The sequence below is a fragment of the Orcinus orca genome, chromosome X (genome assembly GCF_937001465.1).
Source record: "Orcinus orca chromosome X, mOrcOrc1.1, whole genome shotgun sequence".
Taxonomy (NCBI): domain Eukaryota; kingdom Metazoa; phylum Chordata; class Mammalia; order Artiodactyla; family Delphinidae; genus Orcinus; species Orcinus orca.
In genome coordinates, this window is record NC_064580.1 from 5,975,757 (window position 1) to 5,999,614 (window position 23,858).

Genomic DNA, 23,858 nt, shown 5'->3' on the forward strand with positions numbered 1-23,858 from the left:
TTCAACTTTATTATGCACGTTATGGAATAAGACAGCTATTTTTTTTACACTGAAATCATTTGTTACTTTAGATGTCCTTTAACATAAAAATATGAAGGTGATGTAACATGATTTTCAGGTAAAACCCATATTTAAAAATTGTTACTGTGCCACCCACATCCGTTCACCTTTCGGCATTAGTATGGTAAACACTACTTAATGCTTCGTGCACGACTGACTACCTACCGCTGATCTAATGTATTTTTAAAACTGGCGAGTCACACTGCATCTGGCTCTTTTCTCTGTTCATCGATGCCCCCAGGAATGACTTTTTTTTGTTCTTTTTCGGAAACTGACATGAGATTTCACAGGACATGACGGTGCTTCAAAAACGTTCGGAACCATGGAACTTGGCAGTCGTACGCGTTTCTGCTCACCATTACTACAATCTCCATGGAAAAGGAAAGTCTCTGTCTGACAGAGCTGGGGAGTTTTTCCAAACGCTGTCAAAAACAGAACCCTGCAGCCTGCAGACACATCAGCCCTCTGGATCCAGGATGGCATGGGCAGTGATGTCACCTTAAAGGTGGGCCTGAGGGTCTCCCCTACGGCACACACACTAACTCCTACCTCCAGACGGTCTAACTCCATGTCCGTGTTCTGCGAGTGTCAAGAAATGGACAGTGAACTCTGTTCTGCCTTGAAACGTCAGGTAAAGTTAACTCATGTTTTTGAAATGATTGTGTTGGGTCCTTTCCCCAAATCACCACAGAGACGATGCTTAATTCAGTGTCCAGGTTGCGTGCAGTCAACATTTAAGTGAGATTGAAGGGCCAAAGGTGCACATGCTTGGAGAACGCGACCAGCAAGGGCAAAGGGCAAGTGGAGTAGACTGTGATGACCTTGACGCTGCAGGCAGGCCGGCCTCAGCAAGGGGCCACCCCCACCACCCAAAGCTCTGCACTGCAAGGGTGCCTATTGTCTCTCTCTGCCCAAGGTGTCAACCAGCCTGTCACCGCGTTCCAAATGCCAACAGTAGAGGAAACTTCACAAGCTCCCGAGAAGGGCCACAGAAACCAAATGTAAGGACCTTTTGGCTTATTTCTTGACTTCCCACCAAGAAACTCATGGTCTGGATTTATTTATTTTTCTACCGTGGGAAGACTCTACAAAGCCCCTTCACTTTTATGTGATGGAAAAGGGAGGAGCAGAATCCACGTGCGTATCTGTTGCAAAAGCACAGAAAGTATTTCCTCAAGGTCTCGGCTAATTTCGGTTTCAAAAATACTACTCTTGTTTATTCTTTTCAGAAATGAAAAAAATGCCCACTTTGTCTGTTTGGTTGTTTGTGTTAACATTTCTGTGATCCCCTTAAGTCAGAGTTATAAAATCAACAAGCCTCACAAAGAAAGTAACACATGTTACTGAGTGATGGGATTGCTTTACCTACTTTCTAAGGTCTTAAAGATACAGATGACTCAAATGACCAGCATAAAACTCTAGGCCTGAGGAGTTCCTAATAAAATGCATGTGCCTCATCCATGTGAAATGCGTAATTCACACACAGAAATCCCTGAATTGCCTCTAAAATGTGGGTGATCCCAGGAGCAACAGAGGAATCCCAAACAGATTTTCTCAGGCAAACTGTGGTATCTGTGCATTTGACCTCCCGACTTGGCCTTCTCTGCCCCGTCTCCATGCAATCAGCTCTGGGTAACATGATAGCAAGCTCCCACTTCCTCAGCCCCTTTCTGATTGCAGAGTTATTCTTACCAAATACGATCTGAAAGGCGTATGTGGGCCATGGAAGGAAGTCTAGAAATTGAGTCTTCCACGCATGGACTACCACACATCCTATACAAGAAAGGAATGTCTCAAGACCCCAAAGCTGTGAATTCAGCACCTCAACTAGCACACATTTCCTTTCAGAAGTTGGCACCCCTGAACTGGCACAAAACTTAACAGAGAGAATCTCCCAAGTATGTTGTAACATAATGTATTCCATATTTTCCTAGGCATCGTTTTTGGGCCAAAACATGTGGTAACACATAGATACGTAAACTGATCATAGGCTGGCCTCAACCTTCAGAGCAGAGGAGCAGGATCTCAAAGGATCTCCTCAAAGAAAGGCAAGGTAACCACGCCACCAGAAATCCTGTCCTCTCTGGCGGTATTCAGAAGAGTCCACCCAGATGCCAGGCAAAGTCTCGAGAAATTAATGACAACGGCAGTCTCTATCTGAACGTGGAGCTGAAAACAGCCATGGATGGGTCTTAACGTTTGGGAGAACGCAATCATCAAGATATCCAAATGTAAGAAGCCCATGTCTTGGGTCTCTAAAATTAAGCATATCTACATCAACAATTTTGTTTAGAAATGGTTAAGAGGAGTTTCCCCTTGGGTGTCCTAGTTTATATTTCTTGCTGTTTTGACTGATTTGTTTTTCATTTAACTCAAATGGCAAACCAGCCGAAGTTGGGAATTGGGTTCCCTTATGTATGGTTTGATATCATATACTTCAATTTCCTCTCCAAAATCGCTCATTTTGTTGAAATAGCATAACTATAACTGTTTTTCCTTTGGAAAGAAACTAAGACAACTAAGGCACATGCATATGTTATCTTTATTTGCATAAGCTAATCTGGGGAAAATCTTTCCAAATATGAAAAATAAAATGACTTGATACTTTTTGTAAAATGTTGTGTCATTCGTCCATAAGTTCCACTGAACTTAGGAGGTGGGGGGTGGGGTATGTCTTCTCTTCTTAAATTGAGATGTTCCAGTAAAAATGTATTTATGAAAACATGGTCTATAAATTTAGGAAGATCCATAACTGTCTCATAAATGTTCAGTGAGGGGAAAAGAATGACATTTTCTTTATAACTTTCTTTCCCTTCCAAGACTGACCATGGAAAATTGAGATGCAAAAATGATTGGGGGTTTTGAGAGCTGGCCTATTTCTAAACATTATACATTGACTAGTGCAGTCTTTAAAAACTTTCTCAAAGGACACATCAGTGACAAAGTGGAAAGGGCACCGGCTCCCAAACCAGAAGACCTGCGCTCCACCCCTGTGACGTGGGCATGACCAAACCAGTTTTCTGTTTAAGATATATTAGTTATGGCATTAGTATGAAGACAGTCAAATAAATCGCTCTCTCATTTTTATAAATCTGTAAAATGGAAAGCTTATCTGTTTTAGACTTCTGCAAAAATTAAATGAGGCAGTTGATGGTAACGTAATGGTCAGTCACGGATTTCTACACAAGAGGACGAGTACTAACGTTACTCATAGGGTGACTTCAATGAGAACTGTCATCTCCAAAACTTAAGACAGAGACTGGAAAAGGAACACAGAAACTGCACTACCTTGTCCAGAGAACTCTATTTTATAAGTATATTACTTCCCTGCCCTGTCTCTTCCTCACCTCAGTTTTATTCACATCTTCCCTCTCACCTTAGATGGTGCTGCCCAGTAGGACCGTCCGCAGCGAGGGCTGCAAATGTTCTCTACCTGGGCTGCCCCACACTGCAGCCTCTAGCGGTAAGTGGACACCAAGCCCTTGCAGTGTGGCTAATGTGGAGTTTCTCTACCTGAGCGCCACTGACATTTTGGGTCAAACACTTCTCTGTGGTGGGATCTGTCCTGGGCACTGTAGGATGTCTAGAGCAGCAACCCTGGGCTCCACCCGCTAGACGCCAGCAGCACCTCCTCCTGCTAGCTGTGACAACGGAGGATGTCCCCAGACACTGCCAAATGTCCCCTGGGGGCAGCACAGTTATCTCTGGTTGAGAACCATGGGGCTCCTGGAACTGAATTTTTAATTGCACTCAATTTAAATTAATTTAAATAGCAAATGTGTCAAGCAGCTACTATTTTGGATAGCACTGTCTTAAAACTCCTGAAATTAGTATAAAAAGCTAGACTGGGCTTCCCTGGTGGCGCCATGGTAAAGAATCCGCCTGCCAGTGCAGGGGACACGGGTTCGAGCCCTGGTCCGGGAAGATCCCACATGCCGCGGAGCAACTAAACCCGTGCGCTGCAATTACTGAGCCCACGAGCCACAACTACTGAGCCCACGTGCCACAACTACTGAAGCCCGCACGCCTAGAGCCCGAGCTCCGCAACAAGAGAAGCCACCGCAATGAGAAGCCCACGCACCGCAACGAAGAGTAGCCCCCGCTCGCTGCAACTAGAGAAAGCCCGCACGCAGCAACGAAGACCCAACACAGCCAAAAATAAATAAATAAATAAACTTTATTTTTAAAAAAACGCTAGACTGACAGTCAACAAATATGATGGGACATTCAGATTTTTTTTCCTGAAAGGGCTAAGGATTAAAACAATGTCAGCTTTCACTTTATTTGCATAATAATTATTTATTTGCTGTCTTCACCTCAGAGCAGTGACAGCAATCCTAACCCAGCAATGTGTAAAAAGGTACAAAAGTAATAGGGAAAGGAGATGTTTAAAAAACCACCACAAGTTTTGGTTTGTTTTTTTTTTTTTTTTAATCCATACCTGCCACCCAGGGAGGGAATAATGAGATGAACAGAGATCCATCAGTAGCAGGGGCCGAAACCAAAGAGGGAGTTAACAGCCGTGACCACCCCAAGCTGTGCCTGCTGGCCCTCTGTCCCCTCTCTGCGAACACCTCCACCACGCGGGACCAGGTGCGACTGCTCTGGGGCAGCAGGAGTGACCTGACCCGGCGAGCTGTCCCTCAGCCCGCTGCGGTCACCTCATTTCCGTCACTGGACCCTGAGCTGACGCCGGGGCCTTTCAAGTGGGCTCACACAGTTTCACAGGATACGTGGGAAGTTTAGTGACGAAGGAGGAGGGAAGACAGTCCCCCATGGACATGAGATAACTGTGTCAGGTCAGAGAATCCATAAACAACCAAGGGCCCCAGAATGAGTCCAAGTTCAAAGGGAGGGGCGCATGAAGCAACCCGCCTCTCTGGAATGTCAAAGGCAACTGAACGGCAAGAGCCCGGAGGCTGAAACGTCTCGCTTCCCAGTTCCACATCCCAAGAAATATACGGGTACTTCTGGAAAGAAACAATATTCAGTGTGGTGAAATACACTAACGTTTTATATTTCCTCCCAAATACTTGGAGGCGGAATCTACTCAACGTTTCTGATGCCAGGAACAGTTAAAGTACAAAGAAAGAACGTGGGCTGTAGAGACGAACAGTCCTGCCATGTAGCCCACAACTGGCCAATGTCGGGAACCTCGGACAACTCGTTATTCCAAGCAAAGCCCAGCTTTCTGAACTGTAAAGCGAGAAAAATAATAGCCCCTTCCTGGGGTCACTGCAAAAACTGAGAAGAGCAACTTTCAGAATGTGCCAACCCGTTCATTTCACCCATTTCACGTGCTCTAACTTTCAATTTCCCTTTACCGAGGGTATTTCGGTGCCAGTGGTGCTAGAAGATACAGAAAAGCAGAAAGACTGCCCTGCCCAGCAAGGAGCTCACGGAGCCCCAGAGGCTGTCAGCACCGTCTCTCCGCTCCAGGGACGCCCATCTAAGGAGACAGGCACATAAACACGGCAGTAGATGAAAGAGGTCCACAGTGGGAACACACCACTTACTGTGGGAGCAACCCGGACGCCACGGCTCATATAATCTGGAGAGGAAATGCCCCCTAAGTGAACAGCTACCAAAAGAGAGCAAAATAAACAACGCTCTCTAATTGTAAAACAAAAGGGGTCAAGCATCTGTTAGTTTCAAGAACTCTTCCAAAGGACAAACAGTTCAAAACCATTGATTCATGAGTACTTATTCAACTCAAGAGTCCTAGAGATTAAATGATGACCCACCCTGTCCCACCAACCTTTGTTTCGACAATGTAGCATTAAAAATAACAGTAATGGTCAAGGAAGTCACAACTTGGCTTTAAGAGAAGTGCATGATGTAAGTGAAAGGAGCCAGACACGAAATGACAAACACTGCACGATTCCACTTACATGAGGCTCTTAGAAGGAGCCACGTTCACAGAGGCAGAAAGTAGGAGGGTGGGTGCCGGGAGCTGGGGAGGGAGAAACGGGGAGTCAGGTGTTTAGTGAGTACAAATTTTGGGTTTGGGATGATGGAAAAGTTCTCGAGATGTGGACAGTACTGATGGTGGCCCAACAATGGGAATGTGCTTAACGCCACTTAAAAGTGATTACCATGGTAACATTTTAATCTTGTGTGTATCTTCTCCCAATAAAAAAAAATATGAACAGCCTGGTTATGCAGCACTCCTAGCTATGAGGCAGACACATGCACGCGCACACACACACACCCTGCACCTATGGGCCCCCTGGCATTGAGATGGGAGAGAACGTCAGAGAAACCTCTTGGCTACCCCTCACAGCAAACTCCACTCACAGGAAACAAACAGTCCAGAAAGGCTGCCCTGTGGCACGCATCTCTACTGTGGCTGAATTGCAGAATCAGTGCTAAGGAGAAAATATTAACTGACACTCCTCGCTGCGGGTACGATGCTTAAAGTGCCCCTGTCTCCTGCCGGGTGCCCACGTCCCGTGGTGTAACATGACCCATTTGTCTTGCAGCCACATCAAAGAAGCTTTTCTGGTTGACGATCAAGCAGACTGCTGCCAAGGGAAAAAACACTTCAACAATTCGTAGTTTAGGCACATATCCCTTTTTTTACATAATGACAATAAAAGTTCCTGGGACTCAACTTGTCTGGATTAAGTTTAGTTTGTGGTGAAATAAAATAAATTCATGCCTTGGGAAACATTTCCATTAGGAGAAGAAAGGAAGGAAGAAAGGAAGGAAGGAAGGGAGGGAGGAAGGGAGGGAGGGAGGGAGGGAGGGAGGAAGGAAAACGGAAGGGAAGGGAAGGGAAGGAAAAGGAAACCCAGTTACACGTAGTAAAATGGAAAGTTCACTCAACTACATGTCATAACCTTTGCAACGAATGAGCACTGTTATTCTGGACATGACGCCACCCCTGAAGGGCTGCAGTATTTCCAGTTAATTGGTTAGACCCTTGCTACTCAAAATGTGGTCCATGGACCAGCAGCACCAGCAGCACCTGAGAGCTTGCTGGAAATGCAGACCCCTGTGCCCCACCGGACCCGCTGAATCTGAATCTACCTGTGAACAACATCTCCAAGTGATGCGCGCTCAAGCTTGAGGAATCTGGTCTACGTAAGCAGGCCCCCAAACGGGGTCTTGACACACTGGTGCACTGCACTATGTCGTGTGACATGGCACTAGTAATTTGTGGTCTGTAATAGCAAAAACAGTTAAAAACGTCAAATAAATACATGTGGGCAAAGCCATGATTTTTCATCTAAAATGAGAATCTTAGCTGTTTGCGTCTCTATAAGGTTCCTTGACTGGGAACCAAAGTGGGGAGAAGAGAAAAGATACAGCCAAAGCCGGACCCAAAGGTCTGCACCCCTGGGATCACAAAGCACTATTAAGACATCAAGATGTTACGCAGAATAACATGTAAAATAATTCAAAAGTTTAGCTGATAGAAAAATTATTTGTAGCAGAGTATTATGCATATAGTGCGTATTAAATAAACACTGCCTGAAATTTCACACATTCAAGAAATCATACCATTTCAGCCAGGTGAGTCGCATGAACCAGTCCCGTCTCACAGGAGTTTCATGCCCATGTTAGGGCAAGAGAACACTGCTTCCAACACAGCTAAATAAACAATGGCTTAGGTGTGATATTTTAGTAGGAGTGAGTTAAATTATCTCCAGTTACTGTCATTATTTGCAGACCTGCAACAATGTTTAACGATTAAAACCAATAATTCATCATTCTGAGCGATCTTCCCAGTAAGGCAGATAGTACGCTGATCCCAAATGTTTTCTGCCCCACCTAGAAGTGGAGGGTCCATGGTTACATACACTTCTCTGTCCGTGGGTGCTGTGTCTTGCTTGGCCAATGGGCTGTGAGGAGTGCCAAGTACCACATCGGAGCAGAACTTTTAAGAGTCATCCCGAGATTCTGCCATTTTTCTTTACCTCCTGCCTCAAAACTAGCATACGTGTCAAGTTTAGCCAAGAGACCAAGCTGGGGAGCCTAAGAGGGTAGGGGAAAGTGTTTTCCCTCTACACTAGTCTAGGAAACCCGCAATTATAGAGCAGGCAATGAAAATCAGTATTCACACAAACTAGTAACATGTGAGGAGGAATATTAATTGATGCGTATTCAAGAAAATACAGCTGAATCTATTGTTTGAGAGACTGTCCTGCCTCTCAAAACCCTGATTTCCGTTTTTATTCTCTTTTCCTTATGGCCACGCTATCAAAAGGAGGAGGCACTATAACATGAAATAAATCTCTCCATTTCCACATTTTCCTCAACTCACACGCAGTCAGGCTCCTGCCGTCCAGGCTCTCCTACCCCCTCCTTCAAAGTCACCAAGGCCACTGGGGTACCTTCCACTGTCCTCACACCCTATTAGCCACAAGACACGGAGAAGGTTATTCACTACACCGTATCCTGCACAACCAAGAAAGTTAATATTTTCCCTTCTCTTTTCAGAAAGATGCTTTGAAAAGCAAATGGTATTAATTTCTGCGAAGACTTTTGCAGACTGTAAATTTTAACCGAGCGAAAAGATATTAACAACAGGACTGAAGACCAAGCCAAAGTTGCTGTCAACACATTTCGGAAGAATCTAGAGTAATAAAAATGTCAAATTACCACTAATGTACATTTGGGACGTGAAAGAATTATACTGATCAGAAGGTAATTCTGAGAACAGAAAACTGAAGAATTCTGATCAGATGACGAAATGTATATCCAACCCACACCCCATCCCCTCGTCCTACTTATCCCTCCACAAGCTGGACCAGGCACACAGATATAATGTAATTAAAGCTGGACCAATATAAAGCGAGTGAAGAAGGATAAACTAACTATAATAAAGAGGCGTGAGGAGAACGAGGTTCCCAGCCTCGAGAATCTTGGGTTCCACGCGCAAACACACAGAAGCAAAAACCTCCAAGACAATGAACGTGAACGCAGCATCGTGTCAGCGCACAGGAGGGACCGAGTCATCGGTCCCGGAGCTGAGGAACTATAAAGGTCAGGAAAGCCTGCACAAAAGAAAGGAATTAAATCTGGCCATTGGAGGAAAAGGCGAATTTCACAGCAAAGACATCAGGAACGGGCACATCCGGTTTTCAGGTGCACGTGTAAGGAACATGGAAGTTGCCACTCCATCTTCACAACAAAGGAAAAGCTGAACAGACTGAAAAATCAACAACTGCTCTTGGACCCATAAGGCAGGGGGGACGCAGGACAAAGCAGTGCTCCGAAGACTGGAGAGCCACACAGGCGGGTACAGGCAGTCACAGCTCCCCAGAGCAGAGATCCACAGGCGGGAGCCACCGTGGGAACCAGTGCTGGGGTAGGGAACCTCAAATCTAACTGACCCACTGCTGGAGGCCCCAGGTGACAAGTCTGAGGGTTACAACTCCACAGGGACCCCAAAAGGAACCCTTCTGAAATATGCTGGAGCAGTGTGTTCTTCCCAAGACGGCCAGCTTCAGGGAAACCAGTTCACCAGACCTTAACGGGCCAGGGTATTATCAGAGCCTGCCTGACCTGGGGACAAGGGATACCCCATGCCAGCTGGCTTCAGCCATTCTGTCCCACCTAAGGGAGGAGAAAAAACTTCAGAAACACGTGTGAAGGTCACAGTCCAGAGGCACAGGCTCACTAAAAGACTGACATCTAATGATAAGACTAAGGATGCTTCCCCTCCCCCACATACCTCACCACCACGTAACTAAAGGCCTATTTAACAGCCGTTCCTTTTACCTGGTAGATCACATCCAGCTTTCAAGAGATAATTATAAGCCACATCAAAAGGCAAAAAACACAATTTGAGGAGAAAAAGGGAGCATCAGAAGCAGACATGGCAGGGATGTTAGAAATATCAGACCAGAAATTTAAAACAACTATGACTAATATGCTAAGGACGCTAATGGATAAAGGAGACAGTATGCCAGGACAGACGGGCAATGTAAGCAGAGACGTGGAAATCCTAAGAAAGAACCAAAAAGAACTGCTAGCTATCAAAAACTGTAACAGAAATGAAGAATGCCTTTGATGGAATTAGGAGTAGATAAGTGCACAGCTCAGGAAAAAAACCATCAGACACCAAGTTTCAGACCCACAGGCTCAATAAGCAAGTGGAATAAATGCCAAAACCTGCACCTCAGCATATCGCTTTCAAATTACAGAAAATCAAAGATAAAAAAAAAAGAAAGCCTGAAAAAAGCCAAAGGAGAAAAATATACTTTACCTATAGAGGAACAGAGGATTACATCCAACATTTCCTCAGAAACCATGCAAGCAAGGAGAGTGGACAGAAATATTTAAAATGTTGAGATGAAAAAAAAAACCCACCAACTAGAATTCTTTAACCTGTAAAATTATCCTTCAAAAGTGAAAGAGATATAAAGACTCTCTGACAAACCAAAACTGAGAAAATTTTTTGCCAGTACACCTGCCTTGCATGAAATGTTAAGTTCTTTAGAGAAAAAAATAACATCAGACACTCAGATCTACCTAAAGCAAGAAAGAATATTAAAGAAGGAATAAGTGAAGATAAAATTTTAAATTTTATTTATCTTATTCTTAATTGATAACAGTTTGTTCAAAATAATAATAGCATCAAGTTATTCACTTGTGTGTGCTTACATATACATTATGCATTATAAATATGTGCATTTTTATTTTATAATGTATACATTTATTACATAACATATAAAATATATATGTATATAAAATGTATATATTTATACCTAAATATATTTATATATTATATAAATATATTTATATAATTGTAGATATATATATTTCTGTATACTTATATATAAGTAAAATGAATGACAGCAAAGACAGCGGGGCCAAGAGAAAGGAATTAGGATTAGTTTGTTATTGTGAAGTACTCACACAACCAGTGAAGAAGTATGGGACTATTTGAGAGTGGACTTGGATTTGTTGTAAATGTATACTGTAAACTCTAACACAACTACTAAATAAAGTAGAAAAAAAAAGTATAACTAATATGCTAAAAAAGGAGAGAAACCAGAATCATAAAATGCTTTAGCCAGACTCATCAAGAAAACAAGGGAGAGGGCCCAAATCAATAAAATCAGAAATGAAAAAGAAGTTACAACTGACACCTCAAAAAGACAAGGGATCACCAGACTAGTATGAGCAACTCTATGCCAATAAAATGGATAAGCTAGAAGAAATGGACAAAATTCTTAGAAAGGTACAATCTCCCAAGACTAAACCAGGAAGAAATAGAAAATATGAACAGACCAATGACCAGTACTGAAATTCAATCAGTAATTTAAAAACTCCCAACAACGAAAAAGTCCAGGACCACATGCCTTCACAGGCAAATTCTACCAAACATTTAGAAAAGAGGTAACAACAGTACTTCTCAAAGAATTCCAAAAAATTGCAGAGGAAGGAATGTTTCTGAACTCATTTTACGAGACCGCTATCACTCTGATACCACAACCAGAAAAAGATACCACAAAAAGAAAACTACAGGCCAATATCACTGATGAGCATAGATGCAAAATTCCTCAACAAAATACTTGTAAATTGAATCCAACAATACATTAAAAGGATCATACACCTTGATCAAGTGGGATTTATCCCAGGGATGCAAGAATTTTTCAATATCCACAAATTAATCAATTTGATACACTACATTAACCAATTGAAGAATAAAAACCATATGATTATCTCAATAGATGCAGAAAAAGCATTTGATAAAATTCCCCATTCATTTATGATAAAAACTCTCCAGAAAGTGGGCATAGAGGGAACACACCTCAACATAATAAAGGCCATATATGACAAACCCACAGTTAACATCATACTCAATACTGAAAAACTGAAAGAATTCCTCTAAGATCAGGAACAAGACAAGGATGCCCACTCTCAGCACTTTTATTCAACATAGATTTGAAAGTCTTAGTCACAGCAATCAGAGAAGAAAAATAAATAAAAGGAATCCAAACTGGAAAGAAAGAAATAAAACTGTCACAGTTTGCAGATGACATGATACTTTACATAGAAAATCCTAAAGACGCCACCAGAAAACTACTAGAGCTCATCAATGAATTTGGTAAAGCTGCAGGATACAAAATTAATATACAGAAATCTGTTGCATTTCTGAACATTAACAATGAACTATCAGAAAGAGAAATTAAGGAAACAATCCCACTTACCATTGCATCAAAAAGAATAAAGTACCTAGGAATAACCCTACCTAAGGAGGCAAAAGACCTATACTCCAAAAACTATAAGATGCTGATGAAAGAAAGTGAAATTGACACAAACAAATGGAAAGATACACCATGTTCTTGGATTGGAAGAACCAATATTATTTAAATGGCCATACTACCCAAGGCAATCTACAGATTCAGTGCAATTCCTATCAAATTACCAATGGCATTTTTCACAGAACGAGAACAAAATATTTGAAAATTTGTGTGAAAACATAAAAGACCCCGAAGAGCCAAAATAATCTTGAGAAAGAAGAATCAAGCTGGAGGAATCACACTCCCTGACTTCAGAATATACTACAAAGCTACACTCATCAAAACAGTATGGTACTGGCACAAAAACAGATGCATAGATCAATGGAACAGGATAGACAGCTCAGAAATAAACCCACGCATCTGTGGTCAATTAATCTATGACAAAGGAGGCAAGAACATACAACAGAGAAAAGACAGTCTCTTCGATAAGTGGTGCTGGGAAAACTGGCCAGCTACATGTAAAAGAATGAAATTAGAATGTTCTCTAACACCATATATGAAAATAAACTCAAAATGGATTAAAGGCCTAAATGTAAGATTGGATATTATAAAACTCCTAGAGGAAAACATAGGCAGAACACTCTTTGACATAAATCGCAGCAATATTTTTTTGGATCCTTCTCCTAGAGTAATGGAAGCAAAAGCAAAAATAAACAAGTGAGACCTAATGAAACTTAAAAGCTTTTGCCCAGCAAAGGAAACTATAAACAAAATGAAAAGACAACCCACAGAATGGGAGAAAATATTTGCAAACAATGTGACAGACAAGGGCTTAATTTCCAAAATATACAAACAGCTTACACAGCTCAATAAAAAAATAAAAAAAAAAAAAACCAATCAAAAAATGGGCAGAAGACGTAGACATTTCTCCAAAGACGACATACACATGGCCAACAGGCACATGAAAAGACGCTCAACATCCCTAATTATTAAAGAAATGCAAATCAAAACCACAATTAGGTACCACCTCACACTGGTCAGAATGGCTATCATCAAAAAATCTACAAACACCAAATGCTGGAGAGGGCGTGGGGAAAAAGGAACCCTCCTACACTGTTGGTGGGAATATAAATTGATACAGCCACTATGGAGAACAGTATGGCAGTCCCTCAAAAAACTAAAAACAGAATTACCATATGACCCAGCAATCCCACTCCTGGGCATACACCTGGAAAAAAACATAATTCGAAAAGATACATGCACCTCAATGTTCATTTCAGCACTATTCACAATAGCCAGGACATGGAAGCAACCTAAGTGCCCACTGACAGATAAATGGATAAAGAAGATGTGGTATATATACACAGTGGAATATCAGTCATAAAAGAATAATGAAATAATGCTTTGCAGCAACATGGATGGACCTAGAGATTATCATACTAAGTGAAGTCAGAGTATACAAATATCAAGATACCACTTAACTGTAGAATCTAAAAAAAAAATACAAATTTACAAAACAGAAATAAACTCACAGACATAGAAAACAAACTTATGGTTACCAAAGGGGAAGGGGTGGGAATGATAAATTAGGAGTTTGGGATTAAGAGATACATGCTAGTACATGTAAAACAGGTAAACAACAAGGACCTAAGTATAGCACAGGGAGCTATAGTCAATATCTTGTAATAACCTACAACAGAAAAAATCTGAAAAAGAACATCTCTATCTCTATCTATCTACAAAACTGAACGACTTTGCTATACACCTGAATCACTGTAAATCATCTAGACTTCAATTTTAAAAAAACACAAAAAGTAGGAACAAAGAACAACAGCAACAAACAAAATAGTATCAAATGATAGATATTAACCCAACTAAATGAATAATCACTTTGAATGTCAATAGTCTAAATGTACCAATTAAAAGACATTGATTGTCAGAATGAATCAAAAAACCAGACCCAACTATACGTTGTCTATAAGAAGTGTGCCTTAAATATACAGTCACATATAGATTAAACGTATGCTGATACTAATCATAAGAAAGCATGAGTAGCTATATTAATTTCAGACAGAGCAGACTTCAAAGTAAAGAAAATTATCAGGGATAAAAAAAGAACATTACATAATGATAAAGGGATCAATTCTCCAAGAAGACATAACGGTTCTTAACAAACTCCATGAGACAAGCCCAAACAGAACCACAAGGAGAAATAGGTGCAATCCCTATCATAGCTGGAGACTTCAACACCCCTCTCTCAGCAATGTACAGATCCAGCAGGCAGAAAATCAGTGAAGATATGGTTGAACTCAACAGTACCAACAGTCAACTGTATATCATTGACATCTATAGACTACTTCATCCAACAACAGCAGAATACACATTTTTCTCAAGCTCACATGGAATACTCATGAAGACAGGCCACATTCTGGGCCATAAAATACACTATAACAAATTTAAAAGAAGAGATGTCATACAATGTCTGCTCCCAGATCACAATGGAATGAAAACTGGAAATTAATAACAGAAATATCACTGGAAAACCCCCAAACATATGGAGATTAAACAACACATTTCTAAATAACACATGGGTCAAAGAAGAAATCTCAAAAGTAATTCAAAATTATTTTCAAAAAAAAAAAAATTATTTTCAACTAAATGAACATAAAAACACAACTTTTCAAAATCTGTGGCATGTAGGGGAATCAGTACTTAAAGAAAAACATATAGCATTGACTGTTATATTAGAAAAGAAAGATCTGAAATCAATACTCTAAGTTTCCGATTTACAAAACTAGAAAAGAAGGAACAAATTAAATCCAAAGTGAGGAGAAGAAAAAAGAATTAGAACAGAAATAAATGAAATTAAAAACAGGAAATCCATAAAGAAAATCAACAAAACCAAAAGCTGTTTCTTTAAAAAGATCAATAAAATCATTAAGCCTCCAGTCAGGCTAACAAAGAAGATGAGAGAGGACACAAATTACTAATATCAGAAATGAAAGAGGGGACATCACTATGGATCACATGGAAATTTAGAGTATAATAAAGGAATACTATAACAACTCTATGCCCCAAAATTCAATAACCTAGATGAAATCGACTAATTCCTTAAAAGATACAACGTGCCAAAACTCACACATGAAGCAATGATCTGAATATGCTTGTATCTATGTTAAGACATTGAATCAATAATTAATAACCTTCAAAAACAGAAAGCACCAGGCCCACATGGGATCACTGGTGAATTCTACCAAACATTTAAGGAAGGAATTATACTAATTCTCTACAGTCTCTTTCAGAGGATAGCAGCAGAGGGATTAATTCCTCACTCATTCTATGAGGCCAACGTGACCCTAATACCCACACCAGACAAAGACATTACAAGAAAGCCGTAGAAAATTATCTCTCATGAACACAGATGCAGAAATCCTCAAGAAAATATTAGCAAACCAAATCCAAAACCGTATAAAAAGAATTCACAACATTTGACCAACAGGGCTTTATCCCAGCATTGAATGCAATGCCGGTTCAACATTCAAACATCAATTAATGTAATCCATAACGATACGAGGCTGAAAGAGGAACATCACATGATTATAGTAACAGATGCAGGAAAATCATTTAACAAAATCTGACGCTCATTCATGATAAAGACTTTCAGTAAATTAGGAATAGAGGGAAACTTTCTCAACTTGATACAGACTATCTACAAAAGTACCTACAGCTATCATCAGACTTAATGGTGAGAAACTTGCAGCTACCCTGGACCAGCAACACCAGAATCCACTGGAAGTCTCTTAGAAACACAGAATCTCAAACCCCAACCCAGACCTACTGAATCAGAGTCTTTGGAGGTGGGACCCAGGAATCTGTACTCGAGTAAGCTCACCAGGAGACGCTTAAGCATGCTAATGTTTGAGAAGCATTGCTCTAAGAAGTTGGGAGGCATAAAATAGTAGAAAGAGGGAGAAAATAGAGGCCATGAGACAAGTATATTTCAAGGACAATACATGTGTGAGTTACAGCAGAGAGGACGGCAAATTAGCTTGAGGCATGAAACTGAAGAACTTTGTGGAAGGATGGGTATAAAGGTAAAGGAGAGGCTGGCACCAAGGAGAACTGTGAGTTTTTAGGTTGAGTGATGGAGTGAATATCCATGTTTTTAATTACTATAGAGAATCCAGGGTGAGGGACAGGTTTGGAGAAGGCAAAGAGGCAACTTGGTCCAGGCCACAGAGCTTGTAAGTCACACCCTCAGCCCTGGAGCCCAAAGACCAGACTCTTCACGTGACGCTCACCACCTCTCATGCAAAGGGCAGAAGAAATGTGTCTCAATGAGGACACAGCAACTTAAAGGGTTTTTAAAGGACCGTAAATCAGAAATGATCGGTATGGAGCTGAATCCACATCTCAGGACAGAAATAATGGCAGTGGTCTGTGCACGTATAGACGGAGGAATATCGGGAAGAATGAGGCAGGTAAAGAAGGGACATTTCATTGGCCAAAAATGAAGTTGTCATTCTGCCTTCCAAAAGAGAGCAAATGCCACTGTCCCATTTCCATTAGAGTTCAGTGATTCAGAAAGACAGCCTTCACCTCTATACATTAAGTGTCTTAAGGCCTGATTTATGTTACTATAAATGCATTGTTGATACTATCTTAGGTCCAAGGAGAATGCAGGCGACCTAGCTTTGCGTTCGTCCTGAGCAAGACACAACCTCTCAGCAGAATGACAGCTACTGTGATGACACGGGGGACTGCAGCACGGTCGCTCCCAGAGGCCTGCAGATGTGACTCTCCCAACCTAGGTTATTTTTTTCCTCCCCAATACTGTCCCCTGACTGAGTAGAAAATGATTTAGAAGTCATCTAGAAAAGCCTCCGAGCGTTTGTAATTCAACGTCCCATCAGAGTTCACTTCTCCTTATAATATTCTCCATTACCAGTTGGAAAACAAAAGTTCTAAGGAGTTTCACTGTCTTTTTGTCTCCAAACGACAAAGAAACGAAATAAACACATACAGGATGCAAACAACAAAAGCGGAGGATGGCTGCAGAAAGCAGCCGCATTCCAGAGTTTTAAAACACAGCACATCAACATGTTTGCTGCACATGTGCCCTAGGTCCTGAAATTAGGCTTCCTGGTGATCGGAACACTTTTCGATACAACTTCATGCAATACTTTGGGGATGGCCAAGATTTACAGTTGATTAGCCCGCATAGTTCAGTTCCTTTCTCAAAAGCTTCTAGGAAGGGATTATTTCTGTGCCCAGAGAGCCCCAGAGAATAGGGAGGGAGGCTCGCGGCCATAATGTGAATTCCCCAGACTCGGTACACTGTGCTCATTGAAGCAGATAAAGCAAAGTTAAAGAAGCATTTAGTTCTTCAGAATGCCAGCCTTAATAAGTATCTTTTTGTGGCAGGATTTAGGAGGAGGGGAGGGTTTACCCTTAGTGCAGGCATTATTTCCTCACACAAAAAGGGAAAATGTGCATACAGTTGGATGTAAAAAGCCAAAAACGCACATGCCCCCCTCGCTCCCCAAGGAAAAGATGCGGAACACACACTCCCAAACGCCAGCGCACGAATCTTCACAGCTTAATAGTCCCGAAGCCATTATGCAGCTTCTCTTGGGAAAGGCGGCTCATTCATCTGCAACCGCCCAAGTTCAACCTTGCAGCTGTGAGAACCCAGAGGCGCCCAGCCCTCCAGAGCCCCACCTTCATCAGCAGATGGACTCCAAAAGAGCTGCATCCCATCCGGAGGAAGAGCGGGCAGCTCCCCGGCCCCTCTCCACAAAGCTGCCACCAAGGCACGTGAGAAACGTCTACGAAAGGCTGAACCGGCCACATCTGCAGGCGGCCGAACACCCGGTGACCTCCGCTTGCACAGCGCAAGGCCCGTCCTGGCCCAGGCAGCTTCCACGGTTCTCATTCCCTATGCGGAATCTGATGCAGCATCAGTCACTTGTAATTACTTAAAACGCCCGGTGTTTAATAAGGCAATGCCACGTGATCCCAGTTTTCTGACCACCAGCACACGTCTCCCCTTCAGCTCTGCCTTACCGCGACCTGTCTTCCAACACGAATATACATCAGCATCCATGTGAACTGAGCTACTGGCGTGAGGAAAAGCACATGGAGATGCACAGGCTGTAGCCCGAGTGGGATTTCTGCTGTAGCTCAAGAAGGTGAAATGCCCAGTTCATCCACTTCTATTACTCTATGCCTAAAATTTTCAAGAGGAACTCGCATAACCTAAGGCAGATTGGGAAGGTTCTTCCTAGACATCAACATTTGCTACTCTAATAGATACTATAATAGAGAGAAAGAAGGAAAGAAGGAAAGAAAAGAGGAAGGGAGGGAGGGAGGGAGGGCCATCTTTACAAAGTGTACACTTTAAGTCGCTGCCTCCCCCATGCGAATGGAAAATGAACTCACCCACATTGGTAGCTCTGCTCTGAAAAGACCCAGTTGAGAGAAGTTCTTTCTTTATTGTGTGGTTTTAAAGACTATTCTTTGACCTCTGCTATTTATGACTTAAGATCTGTGAAGACAGGGCCAAACCCCTTTGGCTCAAAAAGGCGCTCACAAACAAAAGCTTTTCACCTTTGTTCCACTTACCTCATTCCCCCTCAGAACACGTCCATACGCACCCCCCGGTTTCACAACTTCAACTGCATTTTCTTCTCTCTTTTGCCCAGTCACAGCCATTACCTAACTGACAAGTGGCCACCTTCCCTCCTTTCCAAGGCATGAAGCCCTAGTTGTCAGCACCGGCTGAAAGAGCTCTGCTAGGAATATAGATGTCTTGTCATCTCACCTCAGTGAACCATGAAACTGTGGATAAAATGGTTCAGGAAACTAAACAACGTACCAGGCAAGTGTCAGCCACGATGGGGCATTTCTCTAGTTATTTGTTATTTTAGGGATTTATGGATTTATCTATTGCCTTTCTCACTCCTAAAAGGATTCAAGATAATTTACAAAGATCCACAGGATACAGCTAGAAAACAAATCTTACGTGTGTGTGATAAAAACAAGATAAAGGAGAAGAAACACTGGAGTCGGGGATAAAGCTAGTTCCCACATACACGGGATAACTTTCAGTAACCTTGTTAAAGGAGGTGATTTTATTTACCATTCAGCTTTCTAACAGTCAGTTCTAAGGGGAAAACACAGTGTCCACAGGCTAAAATATCTACCAGTTTCTAAGGGATGCATAATTAGTACTGATAAAGTGAACACGATGAATGCTTTCCCAAGTTTTCTCCTAAAGATGGCATGGAATGACAGACCGCTGTCCTTGGCGAGTTCCTCACAGTGGCCTCGGTGACTGGGTTTGTGAGACAGTTTCTGAGAATATTACACGTGCTGCATTGCAGCCACATGGGATTCAGTAAATGGCATTTGTCAAAGGACAATTTTGAGATTGTGAAAGGACATAGTCCTGTCACGGAAGCATGGATTGTACGGCATCTGGAAACTATATATCTATCAGGCATGTATAAATACTGTTTCTCTCTGGTGCCTTTTGGTACTGCAAGGATACCAAAGCTTTGATATTCTAGTTCTTGGCAAGTACCAGGAGAGCAGCGGCTTGTTGCTACGTCACTGTCATTTCACAGCCAGCAGAACTGCTGTTAGCTCTGACATCCACAGCAAAAATTACAGGTCCTAATGAGGATGACTGTTTGAATAAAAACGTCATCCTAACTCTGCCTAGACACTCTTCAAAGAAGATGAAGGGACTACTTGATAAAGATCCTCCTTAGGAAAAATTTTCTCTTCCAACCCAGAAGAAAACAAAAGGTACAAACTCAATGGTAGATCCCATGCACAGCTATGGTAATTTTAGGCTGAAAAAGAGTTTAGAACAAATGCCCAGCTTAGCCATTAAACATACACACACACACACACACACACACACACATACACACACACACTTCATATTATAACCAAGCAGCACCCTATGGGACCTTCCCAGGACAGACCGTCCCCCCATGTCCTCTGCATTCCTCTTGTTTGTAGAAAAACTTTAGCCTCCTAGGCTTTCCCTGAGTTCCAAAAAACAAATTTAATCTGAGAAGTGAAAAATGCAGAAACAAAGGAAAACAGTCAAGCAAGACAAAATAATAGTTTAGCCATTAAACAAAATCAAGGACGTTTGTTTCCTTCCCAAGGGCTATAGATAATATTCTGAGCCATGTCCTTGGGCTGTTTTGGAGATACTGAAACCCCCACCAGGTGGAAGAAGTTAACTTCATGTTGACCACAAGCACATAGACCCCAGACCAGCTGGAACCAGAAGGTTGATGACGTTGACTCCCAAAATACCACCAGGTTACCTCACCACCAACCAATCAAAATTATGTCCACAAGCTGATCATACACCTGCAACCCTTCTCCTCACCGAGCCATTAAAAACGTTTCCCTGAAAGCCATCAGGGAGTTTGGGTCTTTTGAGCACGAGCCACCCATACTCCTTTCTTGGCCTTGCAATCAACACTACACTTCCCTTCACCACAACCCAGTGTCAGTAGATTGGGTTTACTGCACGAGCAATCAGACCCAAGTTTGGTTCAGTAACAACATCACCCAAAGAACATCATGCTTTGAGCAATGAATCTTACAGAAAGTCCTATGACCCCAAAGATTAGAAAACAAATATACTAAGGTAATTGAATGTGATTATTTATAGGATGAAGGAAGTTCTTCCACATCAAATAGATCAAAAGTGAGAAATCTTGAGAAAGGAAAATTAATTTTTCAAATAATTAGCCTATATTCCTTCTTTAGGCAAATTAGACACAAGAGCATCTCCTAGTAAAGAGAGTGTCAGCTAGTAAAAACAGAGTTGAAATTAATACCTAGATTTATTTCCCTATAACAACTGCTCTTTTACAAACATTGAGCAATAGTGTTTCCAAGACAGACCATGTACCAACACATATTAGGCTTCTAAGAGGAACTCCTGTGTAGGATTAGGTAGAACAACTTGACCCCCATGTCAAGGACTACCTACAGGATGGGGTCACAATCATGAACACAGAAAAGCAAATGCTGACCCCCCACCCCTAAATTCAAGTGAGAGTTTTCACCTCAGGGGAGACTACTTCTTGGAGAAGGCAGGGCAACTCAGCACAATGACGTATTCAGTGCCCACAAATTCTGCCCTCCCCAGCTTACTGAAGTCCAAGTCTATCTTCTTTCTGAAACATAACCATGCCCATCCTTCAATCGACACTGGTCCTCTTTGCCAGTTGCCAGCTCAAACCCAGCATCTTCAAGCAATCGGAGCTCATCCCGGCTCCTCTGTGTGCCTTCTGATGAATACAACTTCAAAACGTTTGTCAGACCATTATCACCATGTGACGCATCCTGACGTATACGTGTTTCATATGTTCAAAATGCATTCCCTTTCTAAAGCCAGCTTTCAGGGAACCCTTCCTCAGTCATGAACCAAATAAGAGATTTCGTTTGCATCTTCTTTCATCAGATGGAAGGAGAAATTGATAGGAAGAGCTGAGGAAGGGGTGAGGATAAAGACTTACATAGAGGTGCTTTTTCCCCTCCACATGTCTTTGCTTTGAAGTTTACAGCAGGTGGAAGTCTTTCACATCCATAAAAACCGATATGGAAAATCAGAAACACGCTGGGCTATTAACACGTCACATGTTGGATTTAAATCCAAAAAAGAACCTGTTCTTTTCCTTAAATATTGATGGTGCTATGAGCCTGGCCAAGTTTTGCAAGTTACTGCAGCACACAGGCTAGTTTCCAGGCTAAAAACACCCTGGAATGTTCCAGCTACTGATGGCTAATGATCGCCCCAAAGCACACTAATATGTTTGATAAAAGTTCCCAGCGTGGGGGCAGAAAACACTTACCATAAGAATGACGGTGTGAGGGAAAGCAAGTCAGTGACACCAGCTCGGGCTGCCTTCCATGCTGAAGGCTCCAATTAGGGCTGTGAGCTTGCATTCCAGGAGGCGGTGACAGATGGCAAATCTCTCATTGTTAAAACCATCAACTCACCGATCCACCTGCCTGAGCCCTAGCAGGGACGCTGCTGGGAGCCTTCGCTGATTCTCAGAAACCTCGGCACTCACCACTCCAGAAAGGAAGTTCTGAAACTGGGGACTCATTTAGCTCCCCCATTTGTACGTTCTTTTTGTTTTTATCTGTTGTTCCCCATTCTCTTACTTTGTTCTTTCTTTTTTTCTCCATTTCTGCCTTCACCTCAGAGACGATACCGACTTGAATGTTCCCCTACAGTGACACTGGATGGAGTACTTGAGAATGTAGCTACACATGGACCCCTAACTCAAGGCTGCTGAGGATGTGACTTTCCAGCTGCATGGAGACCCGGAAATCCAAGAGCTCAGGTGTCCCAGAGGAGAGACTTCATCTCTTGGTTAGCACAGAAGCACATCATGGTCTTTGGGGTACTTAAAATTATGCCATTTACTGGCATGATGTTATAGGATAGTCTAACAAATGTGCATTTGACAATTTTTATTCATCATGCTAGTACCATAATGCATGTACAGACTGGTATTTCAAAAGAACAGTAGCCAAACTTTCACACGCCTCACCATTTCTTTTCATACGCATTCCATACACATTTTCATTCCACTGGTTTAAGGAAATACAATATTTCTCTCTTCCTAGATTATCACATCCCATTTACTTAGAAATAACATCATGATCATTACTTATGGACATAATAACATTGGTATCCAAAATAAAGGGAATTAATTTGAACACTGGAGAAGTCTTCTACTCCTCCAGTGGCACAGTCCTACAACTTCTCTTGACAATCAATGTCAATGGTGGCTTTGCCTATGGAATAACTGGTACCTCCCAAAAGATATCAATACGTTGGACAAGAGACGCTCAGTATACGTCAACTTTGTCCTTGAAGTCGATTACACAAAGTCAGGGAAAACTGTATGAATGTCAGTAAGTATTACAGTAGGCTTTAAATGTTTGAAAGGATATAAAACAACTGAACTTTCAAACTGTTGTACACTAGAATATTACAAAAAATTAACTGTTCAACTTTGGTTCTTTGCGTGTTTGGACATAGTGCATTTCCATGGGTGCCTGAGTTTTCATTTTCCTCCTTAAGATGTATTTTCCTGGGGCTCTATGGATTTAAAGTCATTACCACATAAATCACAGAAGGCATCTAACACAACCCAAAAACCTTCAACAGTCACATTCAGTTATGTTTCTGGGGTTTGACCTTTATCCGATAAGTTTCAGAGATGTCAAATGAAACTGCCCAGATGTTCATACAAGCAAAACCAATCTTCCTCACCTCGAAATCTGGCTCTGAATAAACCTGCAAAATCACTAAGAATCTGGAGTTAGAGCCCTTATAAGAACCGAACTCCCACTGAGATCAAAGCAACATGCCACCGCACCAAGATTGAGCCCTAAATTACTGCTTTTCAACTCAAATCCTCACAACCAAATGGGAAACAAAAGTCGGATGAGTGAGTTATAACACCCAAAAGGAGAAGGATGAGCATGCCTGCTCCCAGACAGGGGTGCGTGTCAACAAGAACGTCATTCTTGGATGCAATGCTT

The 23,858-nt window shown here is 41.9% G+C and overlaps 1 protein-coding gene across 6 annotated transcripts in view; it reads right to left on the bottom strand.

Moving 5' to 3' along the window:
• The window catches only part of ANOS1 (anosmin 1), a 675,260-nt gene that overhangs the window by 125,940 nt on the left and 525,462 nt on the right, over positions 1-23,858 (bottom strand). Inside the window, exon 1 of one of the 6 annotated variants that reach the window (XM_049704924.1) lies at positions 17,982-18,252. The exons of the other annotated variants lie outside the window; for them this stretch is intronic. Coding sequence (XP_049560881.1) covers positions 17,982-18,113 — 132 coding nt within the window. The 5' untranslated portion in view covers positions 18,114-18,252. Of the gene's footprint in view, positions 1-17,981; positions 18,253-23,858 lie in introns of those variants that run through there. 6 annotated transcript variants of the gene reach the window in all.